The sequence below is a fragment of the Lemur catta genome, chromosome 14 (genome assembly GCF_020740605.2).
Source record: "Lemur catta isolate mLemCat1 chromosome 14, mLemCat1.pri, whole genome shotgun sequence".
Taxonomy (NCBI): Eukaryota; Metazoa; Chordata; class Mammalia; order Primates; family Lemuridae; genus Lemur; species Lemur catta.
In genome coordinates, this window is record NC_059141.1 from 65767888 (window position 1) to 65782067 (window position 14180).

The following is a 14180-nucleotide window of genomic DNA, read 5'->3' on the forward strand; positions in this document are numbered from 1 at the left end:
TTATATCTCTTACACAGTATTAAGAAAATCCTGATTGCACACACCTACATAGTTGCAACAGGTAACAATTTTTAAACTGTTACTTTCATGTTTAAGGAAATTCTTCAGATAAACAGTAGGAGCAAGAGAACCTTGGCTCTGGGCCAGGCGCAGTGGCTCACGCCTGTAATCCTAGCCCTCTGGGAGGCTGATGTGGGAGGATCATTCGAAGTCAGGAGTTCGAGATCAGCCTGAGCAAGAGCGAGACCATGTCTCTACTAAAAATAGAAAGAAATTATACGGACAGGTAAAAATATATAGAGAAAAAAATTAGCCAGGCATGGTGGCACATGCCTGTAGTCCCAGCTACTCGGGAGGCTGAGGCAGAAGGATTGCTTGAGGCCAGGAGTTTGAGGTTGCTGTGAGCTAGGTTGACGCCCTGGCACTCTAGCCTGGGCAACAGAGTGAAACTCTGTCTCAAAAAATAAAAAAGAACCTTGGCTCTATGGTTGGCACAAAAATGGGTTATCTTGGCAAAATCTGGTTGAAATGTTGAATTAAGCATCTTCAAATTTGAGTATGTTTGTTCTTTTATTATAGGTTTTTACTGTTAAAAATATGATTTAGAAAAGAAACAAGTCAAACTTCAAAAGAACCCCTAAAACACTTCCACACAGCACAATTTGATAATTCCTGTCTCCTTACTTATTATCTCTTATCTGAGCTCTTATACTACCTCTCCTTGCTTCCAGTGTATCCACATTTCTGTTTTCCTCATCTGCAGCTGCCTGAGTAATCTTGCCACAGCACAACTGTCGCCTGCACAGACATGACTCAAGTCTGGTTGCCGGCACCTGAAGCCCTCTGTGGTATGGACCCAATTCACTTTTCAAGTCTTCACTTCTTCCATTCTCCAGCTAAATTCTACACTGCAGTAAACCAACTATATTTTCCATTTGAGACAAATAGTTTTCAGCCACATAGTTTTTTCTTATAAAGCTTATATACCTGTCTAGAATTCTCATCTTTCTAACTCCACCTCAGAAATTTCTGTTCAACTTTTAGAGCACAGCTCACATTCCACAATCCTGCCCGATGTCACTCCCACCTCTAAACATGGTAAAGCATTCTGAATTTCAAAATATTTAATCATATTTAGACTAAGTTGTACGATAAAAGGGATAATGTCAATTTTTTTATGTAGTACCTGTGAAATATATATAAAGACAGACTAATAAATGAAATGAATATTTAAAACCACCCAATGAGTGATGGAAATCTTCTAAAACTGGATTATGATGATAGTTGCTCAATAAATTCACTAAATATCACCAAATTGAGTACTTAAAATGGGTGAATTTTATATACCTCAATAAAGTTGTTTTTTAAAAACAAGAACCCACAGAAAGTATAAAAGAGGTTACCAGGAACTGGGGGAAGCAGGAAACAAAGTGTTACTGTTTAATAGGGACAGGGTTTCTGTTTGCAAAGATGAAAAAGTTCTAGAAATGTATAGTACAACATTGTGAATGTACATAATATCACTGAATTATACACAAAAATTAAAAGGGTAAATTCTGTGTTATGTATATTTTACCATAATAAAAGAAAATTAGGTTGGTTTTAGACATGTTGAGTTTGAGATACCTGTGAGGCAGTGATGAAGACGTCTAGAAGAATCTAAAGCTCATAAAAGAGGGTAAAACTGGAGGAGGATTTAAGGGCACTGAACCACACATAAATCTGAACTTCAGGGACCAACTCAGTATTTAACGTGTAGTGGGTACTCAAGAAATAGTCTCAGCTGAATTAAAAAATAAAGAATCCAATGAGGCTTCTTAAAAATATTGAAAAATTCAATTTCATCAGACGATGCTTCATCTTGCTAATTTGTTAAATACTGTATTGAGTAAGCTATCATGTAATTCTTCATTCCGTAGACTTCTCAGTATTTAATAAATGCAGAAGACAGAAGAACTTTCTATGCCTTGGTCCAAGGCTAGGGAACCTGTGGCCTTCTAGGTCCTTAAGTGCAGCCCTTTTTTCTGAATCCAAATTTTATACAATAATTCCTTTTATTTTTATCAATACATTTTTGTTTGTCTTTTATGCTTTTATTTTATTTTTAAAATGAACATATTTAAAATACCAAGGAATAAAATAAATTTCAACAAAATAATTCTCCCAGATTGACCAGCACAATTTTAATAGTAGTAAGACATACGGGCTAAATTTACAGCTTTTATGCTCATGATTTAGTTCTAACTTCTCCCGCCTGACTAGCACCACTACCACAAAAGACTGGTTGGCGAGAGTTTACGCCAGTCTGTTATCAGCTTTTGACAAAAGTGCACTGTGTTTGTGTTTAAAGTGGAATTTGTGAATACTTGCACAGCTCAACAGTATTTTTTTAATTCTGTCTGCTTAACAGCCTATCATGTCAAAGACCAAGAGAACACTGAAGGAAGAAAACAGATTTTTTAATGAGGATTGGGAGTTGCATTATCTTGTTTCTGCTAAAGATAACATGATTTGTTTGCTTTGTGATACTGCAATATCAACATTAAAGAAATTCAATGCTTTTCCTCTTAAATGAGGATGATGATGAGGACTCACCAAAGAACAGATTGACAACTTGGCAAGAAAAAGTTTTGGTGAAAACAATGCATTAAAAACCTGTAGTGTTGGATTATAGAATATACAGGAGGGAAGGGAAGGGGAGGGGAGGGGAGGGGAGGGGAAGGGAAGGGAAGGGAAGGGAGGGGAAGGGAGGGGAAGGGAGGGGAAGGGAAGGGAAGGGAAGGGAAGGGAAGGGAAGGAAAGGGAAGGGAAGGGAGGGGAAAGGAGGGAGGGGAAAGGAGGGGAAAGGAAGGGAGGGGAAAGAGGAAAGGGGAAAGGGGAAAGGAAAGGAGAAAGGAGAAAGGAAAGGGGAAAGGAAAGGAAAGGAAGAAAAGAAAAGAAAGCAAAGAATGAAACAACAAAAAGAAAGACAGAAAGAAAGAAAGAAATTAATTCAGTGTTAACATTAGAACACTCAGAAGGACCACAAATATTTTAAATTACAGGGAGAAGCGCAAAAGGTTGTATTGCAGAAATTAAAAGATGAAAAGCAAAAGCAAAGAATTCTTTCAAGCAGCAGTAAGACACGTAAATAATGCCACTGAAGCAATTTACAAAGTAGCTTATACTCAGAAAAAAAGGGAAGCCCTTCAGTGGTACAGAAATTGTGAAAGAATGCATTGTCCAAGTTGTAGGATGTTTAGACCCCGATAACATTTTAAAGTACAAACAACTGCCTCTTTCAAGGAGAACCATAACTGATTGGCAACAAGAATTAGCCTTCAACTTAACAGAACTTCAGTCAATACTTCAAAAGGAAAATATGTTTTATTCAATCACTTTGGATGAATCAACTGATACTACTGACTCAGCACAGATTTTATACTTCATTCGGGTCATAACAGAAGATTTTCTTTGCTAGGAAAAGTTACTTGCTTTGGGCACTCTTGAGAACAGAACATGGGGAATAGATATCTTCAACAACATTCAAGATAAATGTCATGAAATTGGACTGAATTTGGTAAATTTAGTAAGTGTATGTACAGATGGTGCACCTTCCGTGACAGGAAAACATGAAGGGTCTACTGCACAGATAAAAAAAATATTAACAGATCCAGATGCTCTCATTTCTTTTCATTGTATCTTGCAACAGCAAAATCTCTGTGCTAAAGCTACTATTTTAAGTGACACTTTGCAACAAGTTGTAAGTATTGTTAACTATATTTGTGCAACACGGCATCAGGTTGAAGGGTAAAGTATTCAGTGTGGATTTGTCATTTCATTATAAAGTGCACTGGTTATCACAGGGACAGATGTTAGCCAAAATTTTATCTCTGTGAGAACAGATAGTTAAATTTTATGAAGAACAGAATCAGCAATATGAATTACTGAAAGAATATTTCTGTAGGAATGCAGCATTTCTGTGTAGTATGTCAAATCAAAATGACTTCAATATTTCTTTGCAAGGTAAAACTAAGTCTATATATGGTAGGCAAAAAATCCAAGCATTTTGAAAAAGGCTATCTTTTCTCAAAACACTTCTTCAAAAGGAAATCTCAGATGAACATTTTTCCCAGTTAGCAAAGGTCATTGAAGAGCAGGATGATATACGTGAATAATTTGAAGAATATGCAGCCATTATAGACCCATTAATTGGAGAATACAAGGAAACGTTCACTGACTTTGAGAATCATGACATTACATTCAAATTAGCATTTCAGCCTCATCTTGTTGGTATCACCAAGGCACCTATAGCACACATGGAACTGATTGAGCTCTCAGTAGATGACATTTTAAAGTCATTATTTGGTGCTAAGAAAGATCCAATTGAAATGTGGAAAAAATGTAGAATACCCACGCCTTTGGCAACATGTCTGAAAAATGCTTTCTTGCTTTTCAACCACTTCTTGCTGCACATCTACATTCTCCTACCTGACCCAAATCAAGATGCCCTTAAGGTCACAAATGACTGATACCCATCTAGAGGATCAACTGAAACTGTGGACCTCCATGCTGCAACCAAATATTCAAATGCTTTCCAACAAAAAGCAGGCACAACAAAGTCATTAAAAGGTTAGTTAACTTTAAAATTAACAAGTAGCTTTCATTTTTGAAATTATTAAGTATACAGTAGTCAGATTTTTACAAAATAATGTACATTTTTAAGTATATCTAATTGAAGTTTTTTGAGTGTATCCTTATTTGATTACAGCTAAATTAATGTGGCCTTCCAACATGAAAAGGTTCCCCTACCCCTGCCTTGGTATATTTTTCACATCAATCATATCACAGTAAACCTGGACTTCCAGTTTTCTCTTTATAGGTAAGAAGTGATACCTACCCGAATAGCTACTGTGTGATTCACAGATGGTCTTAACAGAGGCAGCCGGATCCCACACCGAGGCATTCTTCTCATGTCTTCAATAGGCGTTCCAAGCCACTTCTTATCTGGAGAAAGGTGAGGTGGAACGTATTTAGGGATCTTCCTTTCTGTTCTTTGATGTCTGATTTCACATTGTTCTTTTCTAAGGTCAAGACAAATATATTCAGTCACAAATTATTTACTGTTTTAATTCCCTCGGATACACAAGTACGAAACTTACTCAGAATGTTATTGTTTAAAGCATGTCATACTTGTTCTCTTATTTCAATTTGTTTTATTTTTATAATCAAAAGAAAAAACTTATAAAGCATATATTAAAACTCAAGAGCTTTCTCAGTAGGCTATGGAAGAAATTTCCAAGTACATATAAATCACCTTCTGAAAACAGAAATGCGTAATGGTTCATGGTACCTGCTACTTCTCAGGTTTCTACACAGTAACATTCAATGAAGTAAATTCACTATCGCATGCTAGAAAACTGAAATCACAGAAACTACTGAGTGGGGTTTAAGATTCCACATGGGATAATGGCAAAAATGTAAGCTTTATAATAAGACACGTGGCCCAGTACTACCACCCAGAAGTTAAATGATTTCAGCGAATTCTCTAACCCAAATCTTGGTTTTCTCATTTAAGAAGTGAGTACAATACCACCTGCCTGTCAGCCAGAGCATCAGAAAAAGTGTAATATACAATGGCCTAGAAAAATGTCTGGTGAAATAAACAGTAGTTATTATCAACCTAATGTTTTCGTGTTCTTATAATTCCCATAAATTCCAGAAGTTAGTTTGTGAAACTAAAAATCTGATTTCCCATATTTATTTTAGTTTTTGTTTTCTGTTTCTGGCCTTCTTTTTTTTTTTTTTTTTTTGAGACAGAGTCTCACTCTGTTGCCCAGGCTAGAGTGCCATGGCATTAGCCTAGCTCACAGCAACCACAAACTCCTGGGCTCAAGTGATCCTCCCGCCTCAGCCTCCCCAGTAGCTGGGACTACAGGCATGCGCCACCGTGTCCGGCTAATTTTTCTATAAATATTTTTAGCTGTACATATAATTTCTTTCTATTTTTAGTAGGGACGGGGTCTCGCTCTTGCTCAGGCTGGTCTTGAACTCCTGAGCTCAAACAATCCGCCCGCCTCGGCCTCCCAGAATGCTAGGATTACAGGCGTGAGCCACCGCACCCGGCCTGTTTCTGGCCTTTTTAGAGTTTAAACTTTGGAGTCTAGGTTTAAATATACACAGTTAACAAGAAACACAACCATTTCTTTGCTTTACTATAAATCATAACTTTGTTAAATTCCCTTACAAAGCATATTACACTATTCGAGAGAGACTCTTGATGAAAAAAATTACCTTTTGTCCTCTGCTTTGGTCATTCTCATGAAATGATCTGTGATTTTAGAATCCTTTTTTCCATGTTGCTTAGAATTTCTGCACTCTACATTCAGGCTAGAAGTATTTCCAGGTAGTTTAGTATTTAAATCATTCATTCCAGTACAATTCTCTCCTCCTTCAAATTGGAAATGTAATCTAATTTCACCTCCCTTAGTAGAGTATCGTTTCCTAAATTCAGTTTCAGCTTCTCTTGCTTGGAATCTTGAAGGTTTATTTGCTGTTTGGGGGGAACTACCATCTTCTTGTTCATCAAAACCTGGACTTGTCTCCTCATCTGCTTCTGAGTCTTGACAACTATTTTTGGAATTATCTACATCCATTGGTGACTCAGGTTCACTCTCCTTCTCAAATGGAGGAGAATTTCCTAGGCTACTTTCTTGTCTACTCAATTTGCTGTCATTTTTCAATCCAGCACCAACATCTTCAGAGCCAACATCTGATAACGGACTCTCTGGCACCACATCTATCTCGTCCTGCTGACAATTCACACAGTCTTCCACAGGATGGCAAGACTTACTGCACTTCTGGTGGCTTCTGGCTTCTCTGGCCTGTTCATCTTCTGCAGTCTGCTTTGCATTTGCAAGCTTTACAGGTGTCAGAAATTGTTTATTATCTCTGTTTTCTTCACTATCTGTGTCACTGTTATCATCGTTTTGGGGTGACTGATCAATATTAGCATTACTGAACTGCTCTGGTACTAGAGTTACTGTTGGAGGTTCACTTTCCAAAAGCTGCTCCGTATGTTTCCCTTCATTTTGCCACTTACACATAGTTGCGGTCTGATGCTGGTTCAAATACTGTGTACTTTTTTCAATGGGTGATTTATCAAGACTTAGCTGAGAAACATTTTCTAATTTTTCTACGTTATGTTGGTAAAAGTGATCTTTTTGTACAGAACTCATCATGGATTCTATTCTTGTATTGTTGTTTTCTTTACTATGCAAACTACAAGAGAACAGAAAGAACTAAAAACAACTTATGATACAAAAAAGGTCACTTATCCAACCGCACCCCAACAATTCACAGCAATACTTAAACTCCTTGTGGTTACCTAAGCACACAGCATGTTCTTCCACGACTCCATGTCTTTGGACATGTGCCTATAATGCCCTTTCCCCAGCTTATGCCTAGCTAACACCTGCCTTTCCTTCAAGTCTTAAACTTCACTCACCACCTTATGCAATCTTCCTTCATGGCCCAAAATAAAGCTGAACATTTGTTTCTTCTATATGCTAACCACCACTGTACCTTGCTCATATCTGTACCATTGCATTTATCACACTAGGCAGTAATTATATATGTTTTTGTGTCTGTGGCCACTGCTACACTATAAGTATCTTAAAGACACTTCTATATCTCAAGTACACAGGATAGTCCCTGGCATATAGGAGACTCTACAAAATTATTTATAAGTTGAAAAAAATGAATGAATGTAGATGAAGAAGAATAGAAAAGCAAGGAGAGAAAATACCATGAAGCAAGATAAAACATGCATATATTATGTTATCTATTTCTCTACATAGGCATGTTTCTATACCTTTCTGATTCAGCTGTCTTGATCCCTTTAGTGTCCATCCAACTGGTAATACTCTTTTGTCTGAAAACTGTAAAAAAATAAAAAATTAATCTATATGCATACATTCCTTCAAATAGAAAACATATACAGCATATTATACATGCAAGGCACTATGCTAGGTTCTGTGAGTTAAACAAAGATTAACAAGTCATTACCCTCAAGTAATAATAGGATAGGAACATAAATATTAATACATGTGACATAAAGTAGAAAGTAACTGGAGCTGGTATGGTCTAATGAGTAAAAGCACAGGCTCTGGAATCAGAACATCTGGATTCAAATCCTGGTTCTCCCACTGGCTTCCTATTTGACTTCATGAGGTGTCATTTCTCTATGTCTCAGATTCCTTATCTGTAAAACATGCAAATTAATAGTGTCTGTCATGAGGTTAATGTAAGATTTAAATTAAATAATAACAATACAAGTAAAGTGTTTAGATCACTATCCAGCATATGCTTAGTAAACAATAGTTCTTCATCTTTATTATTAAAAGAAGTCTTGATAAGGAATTAAGGTATTTCTGAGGAAAGGTCTACCTCATGGAACAGAAGCAAGTGGGGATAATCAGCAAGATTTTCCGGAAAAAGTAGTGCTTGAATTATGCCTTGAAGAATAAGCACACAGTCACACAAAGGGAAAAGCGTAAGCAAAGGCACCAATGGCAGTGAAATATAAAGAACTTAAAAAGAAAACAACAGAAAATATGTTTGAAAAGTCAGCTAGGGCCTCCTCATGGAGAATCTTGAATGACCCACAAAGAGGGGAACAAAAAAGTGTTGAAAGTAATACTCAAGAGTTGTGATGTTAGAATTCAAATCTAGGAGGCTCATAGCCATGCATGATACATAGCCTGGAGGATAAATCTGAGGGGTAAGAAGAAAGAGCCTATTGCCAGAAGCCAGAACAGAAGCTACTGATTTAGGTGAGTGGTTCCCAAACTATCTGGATCATCAGGATGTCAACAATAAATGTACCCTAGGGCCACATCCCTGACATAGAATCTATATTTGAGTATGATAAAGGCATGAGGGGAGTGGAATCTGTATTTTTTTCAAAAAGTGATTTTGATAACCAACTACATTGAAGAATCATGGGCCAAGAAACAAAAGTAGTCCTTCCAAGAGTAGTAAAACTGAGGAGAGTCACTACAGACTTCACAATGATGGAGAAGTTAAAAGTGACATTAAGCTTTAAGGTTGAGAGACTTAAAAGATGGTTAACAGCAGTAAAGTAGAAATGTGAAACATAAGAGAATTGCATTTAGGGAAAAAACATGATTAGGTCAGTTCTGCATATATTAAGTTTGAGATGTCAAAGAGATAACTAGATAGAAATGACCAGAAAACAGTAGCAAAAGTATAACTGATAGCTCAAAGGAGAGAGAGATGCAATATAAATAAATGCAAGCCGCATTTTATAAAACCATTAGAAATAAGTGTGCTATTAATATTTAATATGTTGGACAGGGATTAAATGTCCCTCATATTTTAATACAAGAAAACATAAAATCTTAAACATTCTCAACTATTCTCTACATTGCAATGTAAGAATTTAGGCACCTTAAGCCATAAACTCATTCTTATTTACCTGTCTCCTCAAACACCATGATATGAGCAAAACAGATGCAGGCTCAAATACATGAAAATCAACAGTTTATTTATCACTAAGATAATGGCATAATTGAAATAAAATTCAGACTTGGGGAGAATTTTATACCAGAAATATATTCAATTGCCATATAATTTTTTTTTTTTTTAGAGATAGGGACTCACTCTGTTGCCCTGGCTAAAGTGCAGTCTCAAATTCCCGGGATCTGGCAATCCACCTGCCTCCTGAGTAGCCTGGTGGACTACAGGTGCATGCCACCACGCCCAGCTTGCCATATGTTAATAATTTTTACCTTCCACAAAATACTAATGGTCCAACTAGTAAAAATCTTTGATTGGTATTTTTTAAATAGTTTCTTTCACAAAAAAAGTAATTATATATACTTGATACTTCTTCGTGTTAAACACCACTACTTTAGTGATTTTATTTAGTATTTCTGCAGCAAATCAAGCTTCAGAGAAAAAATTAGCTTCAGTCAGAAGGAAGTAAGACAATGAACCATTTGATTCTGAGACTTTTTCTACAATTCCATCTTCTCTATTTAATGTCTTTATATCAAACATAGCTAGTTCAGAAAATCCTAAAATCACAAACTAGAAATGTGCCAAAAATTTCATTTTTTGAGTAGTTTAGAATTTAAAACACCCTTTTCCATAAGCATAACGATTAAATGTAAGGATGCAATGGCTAGGTTTCTATAATACACATGAAGCACAGCACTACACTGATTAAGTCTACAGAAACTAAAGACTGCATCTCATCATTTCGTGAAAAACCAGGAGTGTTTCAGTGAAGCTGAAGGAGAAGAGGGCTCTCTCCTGCAGCCCCAACACTAAGAATGTGTTCTCTCTGCAGCTTGAGAATTCTGATCATGATTCCTGAAGCCCGAGAAAGGGATAAATGAAGAAAAGCAGAGGTGAGAAACCAATATTTCCTGCTAATAAAACATTCATTGGTCCTTCTGAGGGCTCCAAAGAAAGGACTGCTTACTGCTCTGTCCAATACCACTACTTCTGGCTTCCAAAGGTTTCTTTTCCAACACTTCACAGGTCTGTTTCAGAGCTTTGTCCCTCTTACTCCTGAAGTATAAGATGATGTTTCCCAGGTTTTCTGGGAATTTCTTTAACTAAAACTACAGCACAAAAAGAGAGGCAATAAGAAGTGACAAAAAAGATAAAGATCTAGAGTCAAGAAATCCTGGATTGAAGTCCTTGCTCAGTCACTTACTAGTACCATCTTGGTCAAGTTATTAATACTTCACTTCATTGAGCTTCTATTTCCTCATCAAGAAAATGGGGTTAACAACACCTACTTCCAAGGGTTATGTGAATCAATGACAACACAAAAATGAGACAAAATATTAAGTGTCTAGCCTCACACAGCAGATATTCAACAAATGTATTCTCTGCCAACACTTCCACCCAATCTCTATTTTCACTGAAATCAGTTCTCCAACTTTATCCTGACTTCACACCATTTACACTTACAATCATTAGTAACATCACTGAGTAAGCAGTGTATTTCAATGAGCAGATCAATTAACAGCAACAGACAAAGGCAAAAGGCACAAAATGTAGTAAATTCACCTGCATTTCAAAGGAATACTCAACTTCCACAAAAAGTTTCCCATAGCAACACAATTGGGTAAACCATTCCTCACTAGAATGTGAGTAGCATGCTGAGTTCTGCCTACACGCAGATTTGAAGATTTCAGTCAACATAAAAAAAATGTGTCCAGGAAGATAAATAATACACAATTTAAAGATACTGAATAATATCCATTTCCCTATCCTATCTACTCCTAGGGTAACTGTATTTAAAAATCTTAAATGCCAAGTTCTTAAATGAATTCCACAATTTGAAACAATGGTTTTCTGATACAAATTTAGACTTCAAACATTCTGTTAATTGGCATCCTGTGTCAGGTATACAGAAAACATTTACACATGTGAAAAAAATAAAGCCCAAATTATAATTTGGTACCTCTTCTGGCAGAAAACTTAAGATATAATCAGTGAAGATTGACTGCCCCCACCCCTACCTGCAACTAACTAACTCCTGGTTTACATGCAAATAAGGTTACCAGAACCACAAATTACCCAGTCACAGAAGTCAAATACAGGACCTGAAGTTCACCTTCAGTTCCCTTTCCCCATACCAAGTTCCCTGAAATCTACATCCTAAATTTTAAATCCATCCCTTCCTTACATCCTTTAAATACATTACTTACTGGAACTGTTGTTGCCTGCAACTGGTCTCCCTGTCCACATACAGTCTTGACTTTCTCTAATCCAGGGTTTTATGAACTACAAATGACCAGCACTTTTTCAATGAATAATATAGACAACTTAAGAATGCATCATACGTAGCAAAGGTAAAGCACTGTTTCATGAAAACGTTTGTTTCAGTTACACATATGGCATAGGTTACATATATATCCTGCTGTGTGTACCAGATAAAACTTATACTGTTGGTTGTAGTCAGAAAAGTCCAAAGCCACTGTTTAATGCCATAATTTCTAAAATATTAACCATATGGTATGCCCTTGCTTAGAAGCTTTTTAGCGGCCCCCCATTAACCACAGAATAAAGTTCAAATCCTTGAAATAGAACTTGAGTTTGTCCAGGAAGAGTTCCTGCCTGCCACCCAGCCTCATTTAACAGTCATCCTATGCTCCAGTCCTACCAACTTTTGCATGTGCTATTCTCTCTGCCTAATTCTTTTTTCTCTTGATATATACAGCAAATCCTGCTCACCCTTCAAAACTTAGTGTAAGTCTGCTCCCCACTTCCTCTAAGTCCTAAGACATCTAAGTGCACACCATGCAATAGAGGACTACCTGACCTCTTCCCAGACTTACACTGTTGACCATTGCATTCTTTTTGAAATGCTTTCTTTTATGCATGACACGACACAAGCCAGGCTTTCCTCCTACCTCTAGGGCTGCTTCTCTTCCAGTCTACCTTTAAATGTTGGTGTTCCTAAAGATTCTGTCCTAGGTCACCTTTACTTTCTCTACATGCTTATACAATCTAATCTACGCCCGCAGCATCCATCAATCATGTTTTTGCCAAAAACTCCCTAATCTATTTCTCCAGCACAGACATATTTCCTCTGAGGTACAAACCCAAGTTTCTTAAATCTATCCACTTCTCCCCTTCCCTACAGCCCTCATCTAAGTCTAAGCCATGATTATCTCCCACCCAGACTAATTCAACTAGTCTTGGGCCTCCACTTGTGCTCCCTTTCAATCCATTCTTCATTTTCCACACACTAGCCACAGGGACTTTTCAACAAACAAAAAAATCTAATTGAGTCATTCCTGTACCAAAAACCTTTGAATGGCTTCTCATTGCCCTGTCCGACCCGACAAAGTTAAAAATCCTTAGCACTGTCTACATATCCAATTTCATCTTTTTTCTAGCCTTCTGCAGCCCCATCTCTCACTACTCTCCTCTGTTCACTCTATGCATCATCTGCACTCTTGAAACACTTTCTTACTTCCTCTTCATCGAGCTAACTCCTACTCATTCTTCAGTCCTCAGAATAAGCATCTCATCTTCTGGAGGACTATTTTTGATTCCATAGATTAGGTTAGGTGCACCTGACTCCTACCAGAACAGTCTGTCCCTCACCTATCCGAACACCCATTACCCTTTATTATATTGACTTCTGCTATTGTCTACCTCTCCATAGATTTTAGAGTATGAAGGCGGAAGCCAAGTTTCTCTGGTTTAACACTGTATGCCAAGGACAAGTACAATGCCCGCTAAGACTAACAGTTCTGTCCTGGGATAGAATCTGAACGAGTGAAGTTGCAACATCTTTCTTTCCAGCTACAGGCTGAAGCACCCTACTGCTTCACACACAAACTAGACCTCCTTGGCAACGAAAGCAATTTCTCCACTAAACCTGAGGAAAGCACACAGGTGGAGTCTCCTGCCATTTTCCGCCCTGAGTGACCGCTCATCAAGGCTTCTCACACCACCCATAGCGCCAAGAAAAATGCAGCCCCATTCCCGCAGTAGTGGCCTTGGTGGGTAAACCAGGGGACCTCACAGTGGTGCATACAAGACCAGAGAAGAGTGACTGGAACCCCTAGGTCCTCAAGCTGGGACCAGGAAGAGATTCGGGCCGAGGCGAAGGACAAAGATTTTTATTTTCCCACGTACCAAGCGAGGTGGCGCTGCCTCTGTGCGGTACCGCCCGCCCCGGGACGCAGCCTGGCGAGGACGGTGGGACCCTTAACTGCACGCGAGCGTCCTTGGGGTCGAGGACGCGCTTCTGCCTGCCGGGAAAGCTCCGGGCGTCCGAAGCAGCCGGCGGAGAAGTTGCAGCGGCGCCCCAGCGGGGTCGCTTGGGGCAGGGCTCACAGCCGGGGCCCGCACTCATGCTGGGACCCCGCAGCGCACAGTCCCCGGGCCGGCCCGGGCGGAGAGCCTCATTCGCTAACCCTGAGAGGGACGGACTGCGCCGCCTTCTCAGCGCCTCCCCACACCATTCCCTCTCTGCCGCTGCCTGCTTCTGCGGCCGCTGATCCGCTGGCCTCCCGAGTCTGGCCCTATGCAGTCGCCTGCATTCCCTCTTCCACAGGCACCCCACCTGCCTCAGGACGCGTCGCCTGGACTCGGGCTTCGTTCACTTTCCCACCACCGGAAAGCTGCCGTCAGGCGCTTCCGGC

General features: G+C 38.7%; 1 protein-coding gene across 3 annotated transcripts in view; it reads right to left on the reverse strand.

Annotated features, from left to right (window-relative positions):
- The window catches only part of PARG (poly(ADP-ribose) glycohydrolase), a 120066-nt gene extending 105887 nt beyond the window's left edge, over positions 1–14179 (reverse strand). Inside the window, exons 1-4 of one of the 3 annotated variants that reach the window (XM_045567977.1) lie at positions 14102–14179; positions 7853–7919; positions 6274–7260; positions 4880–5063 (exon numbers count right to left, since the gene is read on the reverse strand). In XM_045567977.1, the coding sequence (XP_045423933.1) occupies positions 4880–5063; positions 6274–7260; positions 7853–7890 (1209 nt within the window). In that variant the 5' untranslated portion in view covers positions 7891–7919; positions 14102–14179. Of the gene's footprint in view, positions 1–4879; positions 5064–6273; positions 7261–7852; positions 7920–13671 lie in introns of all 3 variants that reach the window. The other 2 variants (XM_045567975.1, XM_045567978.1) reach the window with 2 other exon arrangements.
- Position 14180: the final 1 nt, after the last annotated feature.